The 19311-nt window shown below is 42.7% G+C and overlaps 1 protein-coding gene across 2 annotated transcripts in view; it reads left to right on the forward strand.

The window, feature by feature from the left end:
* The first annotated feature begins 382 nt into the window (after nucleotides 1-382).
* kcnq4 (potassium voltage-gated channel subfamily Q member 4) overlaps nucleotides 383-19311 on the forward strand; it is a 42497-nt gene continuing 23568 nt past the window's right edge. For both annotated transcript variants that reach the window (XM_022747090.1, XM_022747091.1), the window contains exon 1: nucleotides 383-1809. In XM_022747090.1, the coding sequence (XP_022602811.1) occupies nucleotides 1508-1809 (302 nt within the window). In that variant the 5' untranslated portion in view covers nucleotides 383-1507. The remainder of the gene's footprint in view (nucleotides 1810-19311) is intronic.

Consider the following 19311-nt stretch of genomic DNA (forward strand, 5'->3'; position numbering starts at 1 on the left):
TCAGGAAATTCCTCCATGTTTACATTTGACTTGGTGTTTCTGTTGTAGCTGAACAGAGCTAAAACAGCTCGCTGTGAATGATTTTGGCTTTTGCTGATGTCATTTTCAGTGGTCAGATGACACAATGAGGCCAACAGGAGTTTGGGGACCGCCTCATTGCATTCCTCAGAGGCCCTCCGACAGGTGATGTCTCTACAGGGCGTTGTGCTCCATAACTCCAGTATTTGTGTCATAAGCACAAGCCTGTGTGTCTGTGTCACAGTCATAGATTTAGAAAGCTCTGTGCACTGAGGTGGAGGCTGTTGTGGTCAGAGTCGCTGTGTCCCCCAGCACCTGTCTCTGCTGTCCCAAACTCCTGTAGCCATGGATTCAACCCCCCTCCCACAATAAACACAAGTGACATTTTCAATTAGAGGAAAGACAAGGGAAACTTTTACTTCAACCCATGACTAATGAAAAAGAATGTTTTGTAATTGCCTTATAACTTACAAACTAACAAAGTACCTCGTGCACTTTGATGCTTAGAAACTGACATAATAACTTAATAATCATTATGCAGCAATTAGGGCATATGCATAAGCAGCAGTAGCAAAGAAAAAAAGAGTCACTGTCCGGTCTGCATCCCCCCGTCACTGCGTGCATCCCAGAGTCCTCGCCTCGCGCCAGCGCTTCTGCTCCTGCACGTCAACTCCCCGTTGAGGAAGGAGGTTTCCATCTTTGCAAGCGTTTGCAAACCAGATGCAGACAATTGCCTGTTCTTTCTACAGACTTTCGGAGTTCGGTCGTCTGCGATTCTTGACATCACACTGATGGTCTTCACTTCTGCGCGCTGCACCCCGCCTGCCGGGGCGGAGGAGCGCTGGACCACAGAGACGCACAAGGAGGCGAGGGCAGGCTGATGTTAGCAGCTGTGGAGAGACTGAGTCTGCCAGTTAAAACTACAGAGACAGCTAAGGCGAACTTAATGAAGTAATTGTGGTTAATGACGTTGGTTTAGATAACAGATCTACTGCGTGACCACTGCGTTTGCTTGCTTTGTGATTTGTAACTGCATGTGTATTTATAGGAATGGATGGTTGAGGCTAGGTTGTGCTGTCATTTCTGCAAAGTGATGGCAGGTCCTTAGCAGCTCACTTTCATATTTCTCCTGGAGTTAGTGCGCGTGTAGTTACTTCTCTGCACCCCGCTGTTTACGTCTCTCATCTGACTCTCAACAATGGTCGCTGACGTTTCAGCGCGACACACTTGTCCAAGTCTTGTGCATCTTTTCTTGCTCGACCGTGACTTGATCTGCAGATAACTTTCATAGCTTAACAAACCAGTCAGATGCTTTGAGATAGCAGTGATGATATTTACTCATGTGTTCTGATCGGTAGACTACTTTCAGTCCACTTTACAGCAAAGACAAACAGGACTATGACTTGGTCTAAACTTTGCTCTGCGCCCCTGCGGATGATCCAGTGAAAAAGTGTCAAATCTTATGTAGTTTAATCGTGTTAGCCTGAAGATGTTAGGAAGTCCGTCAAACAACGGCGGCATCAGAATGCTGGCGCCCCCGGCTCCGAACGACGACAGGCGGGTAGAGTTCGTGGCTCTCACCGCTGTCCACACGGAGAGAAGCGAGCCGTCCACCCCGGAGCGCGGACATCCGTCTCACCGCACAGGTCTGCTGGGCACCCCGCTGACCGGGCCGCCTGGACCCCGGGCCAACTCATCCGCCTCAAGCAAGCGCTACAGAAAGTTGCAAAACTGCCTGTACAACGTGCTGGAGAGACCAAGAGGATGGGCATTCATCTACCATGCGTTCATGTAAGTTTACCATCACTCTTGCGATTGTTTTTTTTTATGTGAACACATCCAAAACTTCACTTGTTCTTTCTTCAGTTGTCTAAATTGTAAATATAACTTTTTAAAGTCTCATAAAGTTAGTGAATGAAGCCACATGCTACGATATAAGCGTCATTACACGTTTCCCCAATCACATGTTTTTATCAGTGTACGCCAGCAGTCGTTTGATGAATTTTCCAATTAACCAAGCAGAGTTGCTTATGCGGCAATTAGCACGATCATATGCCATACATCATCTCAACACGGGGTCCAGTGTTCAATTTCCTCTTGTCACTGTCTGATTAAATCATCAGGAGAACCTTGGATAATAAATTGAATTTATTCAAATCCATTCAAAGTCCCCTTGTAAACATTTTTGAAACCTGCTGATAGTCATATTTTTTCATTGAATTACTTTGCAGTAAGTTTCTGTTTTTCTTTAAGTTGACATGCTTGACTAATGAGTTTGAATAACATATAACAATGATAATAACAATAACAAGTGTGAATGAAGTACTGGAAATGTTTGCCATGACAGGAAGTAAAACAACACCAGTGTAGTTATAGTTATAGGTGTGGTTAAGAAACTTTAAACTTTATGTAGAGTGAACTCGATTGTTGCAACATGAGAGCTTATTAACCTGATCAGGTAAAATTTCACCAATTAAACAGATGTACCAAACATAGATCTCAAACGAAAGCAACCCCACCCCCTACCCCCCCACTGTAGAGAGTATTCTGTCAGGGCTTTAAAGTACCTCTGTGCCATATGCTCTATAATATAAACAAAATGTAAACACTGGAAAAGGATGAGCTGACTGGTAGCCGTGCCTGCTCCCCTCTGACAGACCAACAGCCCAGGACTATAATGTGAAAACATGCAGTGCTCATTTAATCATGACATTAAACCACACTGCACTGAATTGTCAATTGGTTGAATTTGTGATCTTTTCAAAGTTGAATTTAACCTTTTTGATATCTTAACGGAAAAAAAGAATGAAAAAAGCTAGGTTTGAATGTTAGGTCTCACTGAAAGCCAAAGTTCACTCACTCATATTTACACCTGCCTAAGTGGGTTTTAGTCTCTTTTTAAGTGAAGCCCAAGACAGCTGTGCACCAGCAGCTGTCTTCCAGCAGTGTATGCGTGTGGCACATAGTGGACAGAGCATTATGTGTGGAGGCTCCTTGGACCGGGCCATGCTTTCTGTGTCGTTGTTTAGACAAGTACAGCTGTCCCCCTGCCAATGCCATCATGTGTTTATAACAGAGGGAAATCCCAATGCAGGGCCACGACTCTCATGCGTGTTCTCTTCATACGTCTTTGGGACATTACTGAATGCAAACTCTAGCCTCCACCTCTTTCACTTCTTACTTTCTGTTTTTTCATTTTTTCTTCCCACGAGACTGCAAACATGTCTTTGCAGCACACACAAAACAACATGTACCACGCGAGGTGTTCCTCATTAAAAGCAATGGCCTTTTCCGGGTGGTTGCTGGTGACATTCTCCTTGACATTACTGGGTGTCGGAGTGGATGGCAGCTCTGCCATTGTTGTTATTTCTCTGACAGAGAGCCAGGGCAGGCGCTCGGAGGTGCCCAGATCGTGTTTCAGATGCCACGGCCTCAAAGACGGAGGTGGACTGACTTTGGAAGTGAGCTGCCTCTGTAATGGCCTGTTTAATGTCGCCTTCTGAATGGATTACAAAATATACCTGAGACTCAAGGCTTTTTAAAAACCTCTGCAGTTTCACATGAAATATGTTGGGTGCACATATGTCTACCTGAGGGCATCATCACCCTCAGCTATGCATTTATTTCCATTAATTATATGTGAGGCACTCACCATGCTGAGAGCTGAACCATGTGCGAGGCAAATTTATTACACGATGAAGCTCAATTAAGGCGGCGTTGATCTATTGTAATTGAATTGAGCCGTATACTGCTGTGTAGGGCGCTGTGCTAACTTCCCTTGATTCTTTAATTAGTCTTGCATTGTAACGGGGGATGTTGAAACAGATGCATTGGTTCTGGAGAGCCTCTCTTTGCAGGTGTGTGTTGGAGTGTTTATGGAAGAGGGGTGAGGTAGCTCTCCACTGTAATGTCTCTCCACAGGCACCCACTTAAGTCCCGCCACACTCCTCAACCCTCCTCATTGCTGTCACAGCTGCACATAAGATGCACCCTCACTGAGACAGATTTTCTCTGCTAGATAAAGGTCTCGGGTAGTTTTAACATCCTGCCTTCTAAGCGGTTCAGGTTACATTATTGTAAACTGTCTCACATCTGTATGTCAACTGTCTCCTCTGCAGGAAACACTTCCTCAGACAGTCTCTCCTGCAAGTGTTACAGCTGTATGCTAATTCAGAACCGGCGCTCTCCTCTCCTTTCCTCTCCTCTCCTTTCCTCTACTTTCCTCTCCTCTCCTCTCCTCTCCTCCTGAAGTCCTGGCATTAGTTAAATGAACAGACTCCAACCAAAAGCCTTTGTTTTCTACATTACCAAGGAAAAAGGGAGGGGTAAGAACACAGAAACTTATTAAAAGAGACAACTGTGTTCCCAGAAACGCTATGACCACACAAAATTCTTTTGCTCACCAACCTGTTCGGTTGCTTGGACACACAGCAGGCTCTTGCACTCACTGAGGCTGTGGTTCAAATGATGCGTGGACCATTTGAAATGTTAAGTGGCTCATGTCTTGTTATGGACCCTTCACTCACTCGCAATAAAAGCTCAAGACCTCTTTGTCGCCTTTGAATCCCTTTGCTTTTTTTCACCTGCAGTAAACGTACAATGTCGGCAGGGTTGGTCTGCTTGTCTGAGCTCTTTATAGCCATTAACGTTTCAGTGCCAGTGGCACAGCAAGAAAATTTGGGTTTGAAGAAAATGTCGGAGTATCTGAGAATCTGCATAGTTCAGACACAAACAGTACCCCACTGTATCGTACAAATGTGCATGTGGCAACATTGTACACAAACACAAAGATATAAAGTTTACAATTTTATGAAACGTAGAAAGAACCAGAGGATGATGAGCATATTTGCACGATAATGGACTTAAATGAATAATAGATTATCAAATTGTTGCAGATTAAGTTTATATGTTTAATTGACTTATTATTTGAGCTCTACTGCTAGCCCTGTTATTTCTATGTATGGTGTGTGTGTGTGTCTGTGTGTGTGTGTGTGTGTGTGTGTGTGTGTGTGTGTTTCTATGCATGTGCAGTATCTATGTGTAAACTTGTCCTCTGAGCTTGGCAGATGCCCCACGACATTCAGAAGGATTGGTTTCAGTGTTTCCCCCCCACCTTTGACCCCCTGTCTCCTTCTTGCCATAGGCAGTGCCACATATAGACTATCACATGAGGCCGCGTGTTGTTCCCATAGTAATTCATCCCAGCAGGAGGTCCTCTGGGGCCATGGAAGTCTAGTCTAGGCCACCAGCCTCTGATCAGATCATACTGCATATTACCAACTAATACCAGCACAGTGGAAATCCAAGAAGCCACGTCATGTCTTGATGTTGCCTTTGGCTGCCATACTCCATGTTAGTCTGTGGCTTGATGCAGCATTCCTCTGGTCCCCAGCCTGAACACAGTAATACTGCATGTGGATTTACAGGAAAAAGGATCAAGACCAAGCACTGACCAGCCAGAGTGATTGATTGTATCTAAGGAGGGTGAAAATATACCGGTCATGTATTATTGATGTCTACAGAGGTGGAGCAGAGATGTAGGGCATAATTATACATGGGAGTAATGTGGCCTTTTTAGACTCGAGCTTGAGCAGCATCATCTGTATGAGTAGGGAAGAGAGACGTGTCTTGAAAAGTATTTGTTTTATGAGGAGCTCTGTGCTAACACCCCCCGACAGGCTAATTGAGAATTTAGCAAATTTGTTCTCGAGAATATCATGTATCATGTTCATTGGCTCCGCTCAAGTTAAAGGATAACATGAATTTAACATATCAAAATGAGCTTACCTGTCATAAGGAGTCATTCTCTGCCTGTGAAAACAGTTGGATGATGAAAGTCGTATTGTCTGTTGAAAGATAAATCTTCTTTATGATGTGACAACCATGTGCTCACGATTTGGTTAGGTTTAGGTCAAAAATGACCCTGCCAGTTTTTAGGGAAACATCATTAAACTGATTGCATCATAAAGGTTAGGGGTCCTTTGTCGTCATGGTTACAATAATAAACAGGAGGTTTAGTAGTTTGGTAAAGTTGTGGTTAAAAGAAAGCAAATTTGAAACAGGAAACAAACAGTGGCCTATCATGTGTTAGATCAAGTGTTTTTTGCCATATCCATGATAGAAACTAAAAAGTCCGGATTACTTCACCTGTGCTGCTTCAGTTTCATTTCAAATCCTATTTTAAATCACTAAATCACTTCCTTTAAGATGTCTGTCTTGCAAACTACCAATTGGATGAAATCTTAAACCAACACACTTCACTCTTTAATAACTGAATGCATGAGAGATCACTTTAGTGCTCGTGAATCTGTTGCAACTTTTAATAATGCATTGTTTATGCTTTTCCAGAAATTAACTGCCCTGGACACTCACTCCCCTCTCTCTCCCTTTGATCTGAAACAATAGCTTAACAAATTTCCAAAGTACACGTCTCATGTCAGATAAATCTTTCTCAGATAAACCCTTCAGTCTCCATGGTGTGTGGGAATCCCTTCACCTTAACCTTTTATGGCACAAGCACCAGTGATGGTGTCTGTTTATGAAAGCTTGAGCCTAAAGCCATCTTATTTATAGATGTGGAGGGAGATACCAACAGCACGACTCGCGGCCTGATGCTCTCCATAACCTCTCCACAGATGGTTTGCTCAAACGGGCTTTGAAATATCAATATGGTAATGGTTAATTCTTCACACTTCTTTTGTGCTGTACACTGAATCCATCTTGCAAGCTTTTCATTAAAGTTGAATTGCCTCTCTGACATTATTAAACTCATTTAGCTCAGACAGTTTGCTGATTGAATGCGTTCTGTCTATCTGTCTCCACTTTGAGCAAGCTAATCTGCTTGGGTCGCGGAAACATTGCGGCCTGCTTTTCCAGGTTTTCAACCACGCGACACAAAATCCACTAAAATCCCCCCCCCCCTCCAGCATCCTCCAAAAACCACTGATGTGCTTGGTGTTGGACCTTTTTTATTATTAATGGTCAGAGTAACATCAGAAAATAGCTTTTTGTTTTGTTTTGTTTGCTTTTTTAGTCAGCACATGAATGCGTTTTTATTGATGACTAAGTAACAGAGAAAGAAGGGTGGAGTGGAGGGGGAAGTGGCACCGTAAAATGGTGACGGGAGAAAGCTACTCGGCACTTTGTGTGGGGTTTTTAACCTGCTCAGGACTGCAGATTGGACGCTTGTTGTTCATTTACCGCTGCTGTTTTTTTTATTTATTTTTTTTATCTGTTCACCTCAGCAGCTTGTGTAAATTCTGCTCCATTAAGAATCCTTAACGGCCCAAATGCCTTCGCTCTTCCTTCACTCTCTCTCTCTGCTCCATCATTCCCTCCTTCCCTTTCCTCCTCAGTGGGAATATCATCTCTCATTTGCTGTACCACCCTGTCTAATTGACCTCCCCTCCCTCACTGTCTCTCTAGCTCTCCCCCCCCTTCTTTCGTTCAGTCCCGATTGGCTGGTCAACTTCTTTCTTAAAAGGCTCTGTTTGCGTAAATGAATGTAAAAGAGTGTGCAAGATCTTCTATATCTAAAATGTGGAGTATAAATACATTAATATATACATAAATATTTCACATGCATTCAGTAAGCCGGAAACGATTAGTCCATTAATTGATTAGTTGATTGACTGAAAACTATTTTGATAATTGATTAATCATTTCAATCATTTTTGAGAAAAACTGCCAAACAGTTTCTTGTTTCATCTTCACAAATGTGATTTTCTTTATAATAAATTAGAGAAAAATTAATATCTTTGGGGTTGGCCCATCTCTGGGAAATTATAATAAAAAAAATTTTCCCCACTATTTTTCTAACACTTTATTGACACTTAATATTTAATTGATGAGGAAAATAATCCTCTAAAATTTGACGATTTGGTCAAGAAATTTAGCATCATTTTGGAGAGTGAATAAACTCACGTCACCTAATGTTTAGGAGTTGTGACTACCTTAAACCTATTTTACACAATCGTTGGATATTTACTCAGGATCTTCAGTGTTCAGAGTCTTCTGCACAGACTCGCCACCAGTGCAGCCTCAGTAATGCTTCTTTGATAGAGCATCTTTGGCATTTCCTTTGATTTGACTGAAGGAGGAACCAACATCCAGTCGAGCTGCTAATGAGATTAAGGCTAGAGTAACTGGATTGGTGCAGTGTTCTTGAGATTTTAAAGACACGGTTTTGACAGACACAAGGTCATTTTTGAGTCAAGATGTCTTGACCAGATGTGTCTGTGCTTCCTGAGAGGGCAACAGTTCATCGCTCATCTGATATAACACAATGTTTTAAAGGCTTTTCTTGGAGCAATGCCACTAATAGAGCCTTTTCTTTCTGCTTGAAAATATGCTAAAACCTTCCTTGCTTTTCAGTTGTATTTAAGGAAGTAGACTTTAGTGAAGGAATACCTTAATAATATTTAAAAAAATATAGTTTGAAGATCAATTTTTCCTATTTATTATTCCTTAATGGAAATGTGTTGACTACTATTTAATTTACTTTACTAAATTACACTAATTACAGTAGTGGCACATGCCTCTATTCTCCTGATGTTGTTTTTCACCTTTTGAAAATCTTGAGGTCTTTCCTGCACCACTTTTACACCTGGCCCGTGTTTGCCACCGTCTGCCTGAGGGTCTCATGTCCTGTGTCCTGATGTCTCTTTCGGTGGCCCGTCACATTCTGCAGCAACTGCTTTAATCTCTCGCCTGCCCCGCTCTGGCTTTATTTTTCCGTAGAGTGGCTTGCTACCTGCTAACACCGTAGTGTGACACAGAGGACAAGCAGAAAGAAGGAGGAAGGAGTAGCATGGAGCATGATATTGGTTGCTGAGGATGAATGACAATGATAATATGATACTGATATCGATTCCTGTAGGAAAATTCTCTTTTCGCTTGTCCTCTACTACAACAGCAGCCGCAGCTGGTAGGGATCTAGTGTCTTGCTCAAGGACACTTCAGCAGGGCAGACGCTTCTTGACTTGGACTGAAAGGTAGTGCCTTCCAAGCCAACAGGGAGGATATGTCAGGAACCCACAGTAGGCACAGAGACAGTAGACTAACATGTAAAGAAAACATGTTGTCAACTGTTTTGAAGGCTTTATCGTTCTTCAAAAGAAACGAGGACTTGTGACAGGACAAGGGATTTGTGTGTGCATGGAGGGAAAGGTATGGAGAGGAGAACAGCAGTGAGTTTGAGAGAGGAGAGAGTCGAGGTTAGTTGCTGTATTAATTTCTCCTTTCGGGGCAAAATGTGTCTCCCTGGGGAGGGGACTGTCTGTCCTGTGATGGCTGACCAGGAATCAGGTTTCCCCCCAATATCCAGCCGTGCTCCCTGTGCTCACTTTCACCTGGGAACAGGACATGCGCGCGCGCGCACACACACCCACACACACACACACACACACACACACACACACACACACACATACATATCCACACAAACACCATTCTCATAGCAGGAAAGCAAACTACTGTTGTTTAGTTACTGGGCATTGCAGAAAACGCAAAAAAGGCGGAAGGTGAAATACAGTATACATGCACACACACACACACACACACACACACACACACACACACACACACACACACACACACACACACACACACACACACACACACACACACAGCAGAGACCTTGAGCCCCAGACAATGCAGATAGGCGATCATTAGGGGTGTTGACACCCCTTAATCTGCAGTAATCTGTGTTTATGTAATGATGTTGTCACTGAAGCGCTCCAGAAATACTGTGGCATTTGGCCGGGAGGGTCTAAGGGAAATGCCAAGAGTTTATTTTGACTAGTCAAGACCCTCTAAACACTCCAGATCTGCTTTCCTAGCCAGGAAAATCCAGAGGCAGCCTCCCAGCTCCCTTCTACTTTATATCTTATTATTACATCTCTGCAATATATAGCATCTGCAATTTCTGCAGTGGTGGTGAGTCTTCTCAAGTAGACACACCACAGGAGCTGCAAAGTACTGACAAATTGTCGTGTCATCTTCTTGTAGCAGTCATTCACTTAAACAAAATGCTGTATATGAGAGACTTTCTTAATTCTCTGGGATTTTTGCCAGTGTATCCCCCTGTGCGCTCAGGAGACTAGATTGTTGTCCAAACTACATGTTCCTCTTAGCTGCTGACACATTTCTGTGTATACAAGTGATGCTGAGAAGGAGGTATAACTTCAGTTTGAAGATACAAATTGACAGCTAATTCGAACAAGCCCAACAAAACAAAATGTCAGAGTAGAAAAGGTCTTTCCCAATCAAGATGGATGTGTGAAAAGGGTTGAAATGCGATTTGCCCACAGGTACAAATACACATGCATGGGGAAATTTGCTTTAATGTTATTCATGTTAAAACGTGTAATCAGCTGTCCAGCCAGTTTAAAACAAAAAAAGAGACAATGAGATTAAACAATGTTGTCGATGCTGGCTGGCTTTACACTTTCACTCCAACAACTTTAGTGTTGAAATTTCCCACCCCCAATCTGTAGGCTAGGTTTGCGCAATACATTAAAGTGGGAAAAGAGAGACATATCATTAGACATGATTTCCCTGCACTCGTTCAATCCTGATTTGTGTTGATTGATCAATATTACCCTCCTTCTGTTTCACTGCAAAATGTCTCCCAACACCTTTCGTCTTGGCAGCTCCAGGATCCTTCTCTTGGAAGTCTTTGCTATGCTGCCACCGCTTTGGTTCTCACACTCTCCTGTTTTAAATCAATGTGGCACAGGACTGTCAAACCCCTGCAACCCAGCAGATAGGTCAAACAGGACAATTAGGACTTTGGCTACAATAGACAGCCCCGCCAGTAATGTCGGACTCTCTTTTGACTGGAAATGTATTGTGTCACAAGCCATGGGAAAGTTGCTCTGTACTGTCACCCTCTGTAAATGTTGCACAGTTGCTGCGTCATTGAACAGCCACTACTAAATCCTGTTTGTATACAAAGTCAGGGAATTGCCCGCAGCTTGAGCACACTGACACCTCCTGTACAGTAACCATGTCCGGCAGCTCCGCATGTGAGTTTTCACACAAGCTTTTTCGCCACTGTCCACAATCAGGTGGTTACTGAGCCTCCATAGTTCCACCTTTCACTTGTCTGTTCAGTGACAAAAAGTATCACGGCTTCGATGGATGGGGCAGACCAGGGCGCTGTGTTCGTCAAGGCCTTCGGTGTGAGTGAGAGTGTTGCAGAGTGCTTAGGAAGCAGGGTCTGTGTGTCGCCAGCGTCTGCGAAAGCCATAAGGCTAAATCAATAGCTTTAGCTTAGCCATTATCTCTCAGCAGCACACTTAAGGCCTGACCCTAATGGGCAGCTGTGACTGCACGTGCCAATGATCAGCAGATACTGAGTGATGTGGAAACTAACGCTTAGCTAACCGCTGATAAGGAATTAACATGGTAGTTTATACAAATGTGGGAAAGCAAATCCTTTACTGGTCTACTTGACAAGTAATGAAACTGAGGCATGAAAGGTTTAGCTTGTGGTGCACAACTCAGATCGAAATCTAGATATAACAGGAAATGAGTTTTTCAGAAAAGGCTCCAGAGACCTACGAGAAGCTTGAAGTGAGATGTTAAGTAACTCAAGTTATTTGTCAGTTGGAGTGAGGTCGTACTTGATTGTGATATACGTTATTTCCCATTATTAATTTTATGGGAAAATCTGTTAAGAAACTGTTTATAAGCAATTATGGATAAAATAAGCACATGCGTCTGTCTGTCTTTGACTGATTCAGACAATGAAACAGCTGGCAAATCAAGGTGCTTCATCACATGGATTAATTTATAAAATCCACTAAAGCAGTTCTTGTTATTGATTTGAATATAATTCACAATCGCCTAATATGCTCAGGGATCTGCTCTATTACCGCAAAGTATATATTGTCATATTGTACAACACTTGTTTTTGGGTATTTATTGGTTCTTTGGCTGCAAGAAGGTAAATTGAAAACTCTACTTAAATTCATGATGTTTTAAAATGTGAAAGTAGACAAACATATTTAAACTGTTGTAACTTGTTATGATATAAGCTTGAATATAATGTATGAATGAAAATTGAACTTCATTTTGTGTGAGTAAAGGCAGATCATCTGTGGTGCATTTTCCCTCAGAGGTGGATCTCATTGATGCGTCCGGTTCCAGCCACCCAACAGCGTCTGTACATCAGACTGTGTCTCTGGCTGGTTATATTTCTGGTATTAGATTTTATTCTGTCCACATGTTTGTAACTTGAACCCCATCAGGCACGTGAGCACTGTAGATATAGTTTTCAGGATGAGGAGGCTGCATGACTGTGCACGGATACCTGATGTGTATGCATAGTTGTAGAGGCACGCACACACAAACCACCATGACTAACACATCCTCAAGTTTTTCAGTATACCTTTTGTCAAGAACTGCTTAATATCTTACTCGCCGTTTGGAGCAAACCCTGTTCTTTCTTTCCCTCTCTCCTGAACGTCTTCCTGCTCTCTCTGCTCAGTCTCTGTCTCTTGTCTCTCTATATCCTGGGATAGCCCAGGATAGGCCTTTGTGTCTTTCTCCTGTTGTCCCTGACTGGCTGAGCCCGCATGCACGACCTAGCTTAAGTGTTGTTAAGATCATTTTAATTTATAACGGCCGTCACTATAAACATGTGAGGAAGCAGCACCATGGAGACGGAGCTCAAACAAAATCACAATGTAGGACAGTATTTATAAGGTCTGCCTTGCCTGCAGAAAGCGCTTTGCAATGTGAGTATATACTATGTGTGTATGTGTGTGTGTGTGTGCCATCGCTCATGTGGCTGAGTGCGCATGCTGTCAGAAAAGGTCTTGATTGGCGTGTGTACATTTGCAAAATGTGTGTGCACTCATGCATGTGCAGGTTTATGGAGATAGCGCCTGCGCATGTGTGTATGTATGTGTTTGTGTGTGTGTGTGTGTGTGTGTGTGTGTGTTAATGCCTGGCCAATGGCACTGTGGGCAGAGCATAAACAATAATCAAATGTTAACGACAGAGCCATAATTACACAGGCTGCCTCCTACTCTTGTGAGATTGTGTTTTTCCTGCATTCGGCCCCCTCCGCCTCTAAAATGTCCTATTTGCACAATTGCTTCACTTGATCGCAGTGTCATTTCCTCTACTCCTGTGTGACAGTTTCTCAGTTCCTGTTGCTGTAATCTGTCTCTTTGCTTTCGTATCTCTATTTCCAACAACTTTGTGCTTTCTCTTTATCTCAGCTGCGTCTGTTTGCCTGCTTTTTGACCCCTTTCTTTCTCCCTCTATGCCTCCTCATACGTTTTTATTTCCTTTTGTCTTGATTGTTTCTATCCTGGTTGCTCACTACATGAAGAGGTTCCTTGTCAACAGTCACTATAAGGAGAGCAGGAGGGAGAGAGACTTTGTCCAAGTCCTCTACATCTGTTGCTGCTCTGGCCTCACATCACACTAATTCATCCCTTCTTTTACAGCAGAGATCGAACATAATGAAGAGTTATTGATGGTGAAAACCTTTCAGTTGATGTCAAAACAGATTTTGGTGTAGAAAGTACAGAAATGTATTACAACGTAATGGATTATGTTATGGTTAAGTGTGTGATACAAACATAAACATAAACCTGTCACATCAAACTGTCCTCATTTTTGTATATTATGATGTCATGCAGGAGTCCTGCTTGACTTTCATGTTTTCTTACTCCCTTTGCAAAAAAAAACAGCTGCCAACGCTGCTCCGTGCACATACAAACACGCAGTAAATCTGTCCCTACATGCCGCTAGTCATGTTCGCCGTGAAACAGTGTGTGTGCGTGTGTCGGTGGACCCTCTGGTCTTCTCTTGGCCCTGAGATTAAAGCAATGTCAGCAAGTGTGTGATGAGACCTCACAGACGATACCTCATCTCTCCCTCTTTTCCATTCTGGCTCTCTTCGTCTCACTGTCCCCTCGTCTGTCCAATCCATTATTCAGCCACCTCTTTCTGTCTCTTGTCCACTATTTTTTCTCATTATCTATCTCCTTGTCTGTCTGATACTCACTCCTTGTGGTCGTTGCTACTTTTCCCTTCTCTCCCTCACTTCTATTTCTATCTATACATCTATTACTGTACTGTATCTATTCTCTGTCTTTCTTCCTCTATCTCTCCTTAGCGCTCTCTCTCTCTCTCTCTCTCTCTCTCTCTCTCTCTCTCTTAGCCTTTGCTACTTATCAGCGTTCAATCAATCATTTCGGCCCCCAGCTGCCAGACCTTTTGGTGTCCTGTGACGTCTGAGCAGTGTCCTGCACAGGGCACTTCAGACCAGGCCAATAAAACTGAGGGCAGTAGTCAGGAATACATACCTAGAGAGGTAGAGGTAGAGAGGTGAGAAAGTTGGCTGAGTTTGAACTTTTCATTCTTCAGCTGCTTCAGCCACAGCTGGATGCCTTTGAGGAGAGAGTGACTGAAATTATCCTGATTTTTTCAATTAATTACATCCCCTCCCAATCTATGATGGCAGGCTTTTGCCCTATGGCCATTTGGAAAAGCTACAATCACTTTGTACGAACTAGTTTGTTTCAAGCATACCCTGGGCTTTACTGTGGACGTAGTGTGAGAGAGAGTCAAGTGAGAGACTGAAGCGACAGTGCTGAGAGAGAATAGCAACAAGAGGAGGATCAGTGCATTGAGAGAGCAGGAGCTGGGTGGAGGTAGGGTGAATTTCAGTAAAAGGATGAATAATTCAGAAGAGTATTATCCCTCTGTTCTCTCTCTCTCATCCGCCATTGCCTTCCCTGGTCTGTCATCTAATTGGTTGTAATGAGTTAAAGAGGGGGGCGGGTGTGGCTGAGAGGCCCACAAGTGGTCCACTCTGGTCCTGGCTCTGCTTCAGCTACACTAAAGAGAGGAAGAGGAGGAGATGACAGAGGGAGTATTGTAAAGAGAGGGGGAAAGTTAGGGTGAGAATGTGAGAGGGGGTGGATGAAAGAGGAGTCTGAGGAGGACATGGGTACATTTTGAGAATCATTTACATGTTATTCATGTTGTTGTTACATATTATTAGCTTCACATAATCCGTCCATTGTGATACTGAAATCTTAAAGGCAGATGCTGACATTAGAAATCTTGTGTGGGAGGCACTGAGTTATGTTGATGAGTATCCAGTCTACTAACATGAAGGAGGGACTTGGTATTTGGACAGAAAGTGTAAACTTTATGAATGCTCTTTATCCTGATCCATGTTTTTGTCCGTTCACAGGGGGATATGTGTCAAAGGGAAAAAAATAACACCACACTGTACAAGGATGAGATATTTATGACTCAGACTTTAGGCAAACAGAAGGCCAAGTCCAGGCGTTGAAAACATACTTCCTGTGCTGTGCTCAGTCAGCGAACAAGGGTCAACAGTTTTTAGAGAGTGATATAGTTGTGCAATGAATTAAGTAAAAACATGGCTACGTGTTTACTGTTTACTGCAGCGGTACATGAGGAGCGGTGCCCTTTATCCTGCAAGGAAGTACATCCTATGTTAGCTGTGCTCTTTTGCCCACTGTCGTGGATAGTGATATTGCTCAAAGTACAAGGACTAAAAAACAAATAATAATAATAAAAAAAAAAACAGCAAATCCTCAGTATTGGCCAATGTGCTTCATTTGTGGTTATAGCTGCAGCTCAAAAAGTGGTTGTGTAATCTGGCAAAAACTCAGCAAGTGTGGTATCTTCGTGTGAAAGGTGGTTTTTGCGGGGCTTCACTGGAAGGTGATGTAAGTCTCTTTCACATGGCTCTGGACTCTGTCTTAAAATTACACACAACATAAAGAGACTACACTACTTTACACAAAGACACGCAGAGACAGACACAAAGATTTAGTTTGACAGGGAGGGATAGCAGCACTGACACTGGACTGAGGAGTAACACAGTGCAGCCCCTCCATGTGATGTGACCTGGGTACCAGTGTTTGACTGTAGTAACAGCAAAGATAACGCTAGCAGACAGATAGCGAGGCGGACTCTAGGTCCTCAGCACAGAACTCACCATCCGTATACACACTGCATATCTGTCCCATACCAACTGAGGGATCACCATCAAAGACGGAACTCCAGCCTCGCGGTCATGGGGTTGCTGCTGTGGTTACCAACGGACAACATAGTTGTAGTGCTACAGAGCCTGTTTAGGAGTGTCTATGAAAAAACACAAGTACCTATGGCATGTGGCAAATTGTGGCACATGTTGCAGATACTAAAATTACCCCTCTGCAGCTCTACACTTGTGTATTATAACAGAAAATGACAATGATTTGCAAGTGTCAGAAATCTTGATTTACTGCTCATTATAGAGTAACTCAGACTCATTGTCTATTAGAGCTGCAACAATTATCTGATAAATTTATTAATTAATTGAGGAGAAATTAATGAGTAACAATTCTGATTATCAGTTGATCATTTTGAGTCATTTTTAAGCAGCTTCTCTAATGGGAATATTTGCTGGTTTCCTTAGTCTTCCAGTCCAGCAACTTCCTGTCTCCAAACAAAGCCAAATATAATTCAGTAGAGATATAGTTCAGTAGTTGTCCCTATTCATTATCAACTCTCAAATCTTGATAATGAAAATTATAAAAAGGTCGCCCAGTATTTGATAAAATTGTGCACAACATGCAGCAATAATTCAGATGTGATCATTTTCACACAGTGCTTTAAATCACCCCCAATCTTGGTATTAGTAACGCTGGCCTTAACATTACTGCAACCATTGTGATCCCCTCCTAGAGATCCGCTGACCACCGGGGTTGTGTGTGACCCCGGTTCACTTTCTCACACCCCTTACCTCAAACTTCTGGGCCAATCCTATTACCACGAGTTCAAATGTTACAGTCACTGCTTTCTTTTTGTTGTTTCTCAATCCTGGAGAGCTGCCCCTGACCCTCTGTAATCCATCACTGGAGATCCCCGCTGCCATAGTAACAAGATTAGACCTGTCACAGAGTAATGATGATTGGCCTGAAATTCAGTCGTAGCCCCGGTCAAGGAGGGGGGTAAAAGGAGTATAGGGTGTTTGTGTGTTTTGGGTCGCCGGAGTGGTTCGCTTCCAATAAACCTCGGAGAAGCCACATGATTGGGTCCTGACTTCTACTGGTACGTCTTCTGGTCAAGGGTTTGAAGTTCTTCAGTGCAGCATATTTTTATAGAAAACATATTCAGAAATGTCACATGTCCCTTCTGCCTCCCGTTTACAATCTTTGCTATGAACAGTGACCCTTTCCCAACCACCAGCCCTGCTGATCCAAGCTTTGTGAAGATTGAGCTTGCGATGGTTAAATGTCAGCATTATAAAAGCACACTGGTGTGTGAAGTGGCAGCCTGTACACCTACTAAAGGGTTTGTTGACTCTGTGCTAATTGGCTGGTTGCTGGTAACAATACCACAGCTAAATGTCAGCGCTCTCTCAGCACTTCGCCTGCACCCTGGTCGCATCTCCCAGCTCTGTGTAGTACTCTTCACTGACAACAAGTGCGTAAGCAGCAAAGAGCATGAATCAGAAAGAGCATCAGAGACAATGGAGCGGGTCTTCTGAGTACATGTGCGTTGGGCTGCAGTGCTAAGTTGTGTGTGTGTGCGTGTGTGCGTGTATGTGTGTCTGTGTGTACCATGATCTACCCTGAACGGACTCTTTGTTTGGACTTTTTTTTTTGTTTTATTTCCTGTTTTATTTTGAAATAACTTTCCTTGTTTTTCCACCGTTTCTTGTACATCCTGTACGTGCGTGCGTGTGTGTGTTTGTGTTCACGTGTAATTATAAGCTCATTCGGGTCTTTATGATAGTCACCATTTTTTCCACTTTAGTGGACAACTGATGTCGATGTATATAAATCACATCTCAGTTCTCCAGCCTCTTTTTCCGTCATCGCATACATACATATATATAATTTATGTGAACAATTTCACACTGAATTGTCCTGATGTCGTAAGAAACACACTCATCTGATATTCCCATCGGGCCAAAGCACCACCGGTCACCAAGAAATTGTGTGCTATTACTATTAATCCAGATCAGCTTAGACACACACACACACACACACTCCCAGCACTCATGAAACCGTCATGAATTTATCCTTTCTCTGTGGTCCTACCTTAATTTCGCTCCATTTACTGGTTAGAAATGTGACCAACTGGACATATTTCTTCAGTCTCTAACCACCCATACCACACATCTGCAAAGAAACATGTCACTGAGGCACCAGAGACCATCACTGTCAGTGCACTTCTCACTATAATGACTATTCTACATGAATCTGTAATAAACAGTATATTTATTGTACCGTATGTGTGAAAAAAATTGAATACTTATGAGAACTGAATTTATCTGTACAGATAAAGACAACATTGGAAGATAACTGTGTCAAGAAACATTAAAATTCTGTTAATTTGAATCAATTTGTTTAATGAATCATTACTGATAATGAGAAGAAAGCCTCTCATGGTGCAGATATGAAAGATTAAGTATGGGTCAGTATAGGTCAGAACTGCCACTGAAGGTACCATGGTCATGTGCTCTGTATTGTATTTGGGGATTTGTGAGTAACTTGAGGTACAGTTTAAAATGAACATTAATTAACAGCTAATATAAGTATCGTGCCTCTTGTTGGTCACACTTAGGTTTGTGATTGTGATAGCCAGTTCAGGTGTACCCTCTCTTTCACCAAATGCCTGCTGGGATAGGCCTCAGGCCTCTTGACCCTGATAAGTAGTCACAAAAATGGACTGCTAGATGGTATCTTGTTGTTAAATCCGGAGGACAGGACAACAAGCCATAAACATAACACTAACATATATTATCACCTTATAAAGCTGTTGGCAAATGTTTTATCAAACAGTTGCTAACCAATGAATGTAAGGCCAATAATAACTTCCTTTATCTCTGGTTTTGTTCTCTATCATATCCTGAGGAAATATCTGGCTCTTAGCTAAATGCTTCTTACCAGCTTGCTGCAAAATGTGTCTGTTGTCTGATCCTGTGCAGGTAGCGTTCAGTGGGTTTAGCAGAACTTATCACTGAAAACAGCAGGAAATGAGGTTGATGAGACCTCAGTGAGAGGGAACCAAAATAAGAGTCTTTGTGGAGCTGAGGGTAACTGCAGTTGGGTGATAATTCCCTGTGGATCATTATGAGCAACCCCTGATTAGTGCAGCTTTAGTTCAGGCTTGTGGACTGGAGTTGGTTACAACTGTCCAGAAAGGGTATGTTTGTTCACAAAATGTACAAGTATGTACAATAACATGCTTGCAATAAATGTAAAAGTATTTTTATTACAAATATTCTGCTGGGTAAAT

The sequence above is a fragment of the Seriola dumerili genome, unplaced genomic scaffold (genome assembly GCF_002260705.1).
Source record: "Seriola dumerili isolate Sdu_G_001 unplaced genomic scaffold, Sdu_1.0 BDQW01000110.1, whole genome shotgun sequence".
In the NCBI taxonomy this organism is placed as follows: domain Eukaryota; kingdom Metazoa; phylum Chordata; class Actinopteri; order Carangiformes; family Carangidae; genus Seriola; species Seriola dumerili.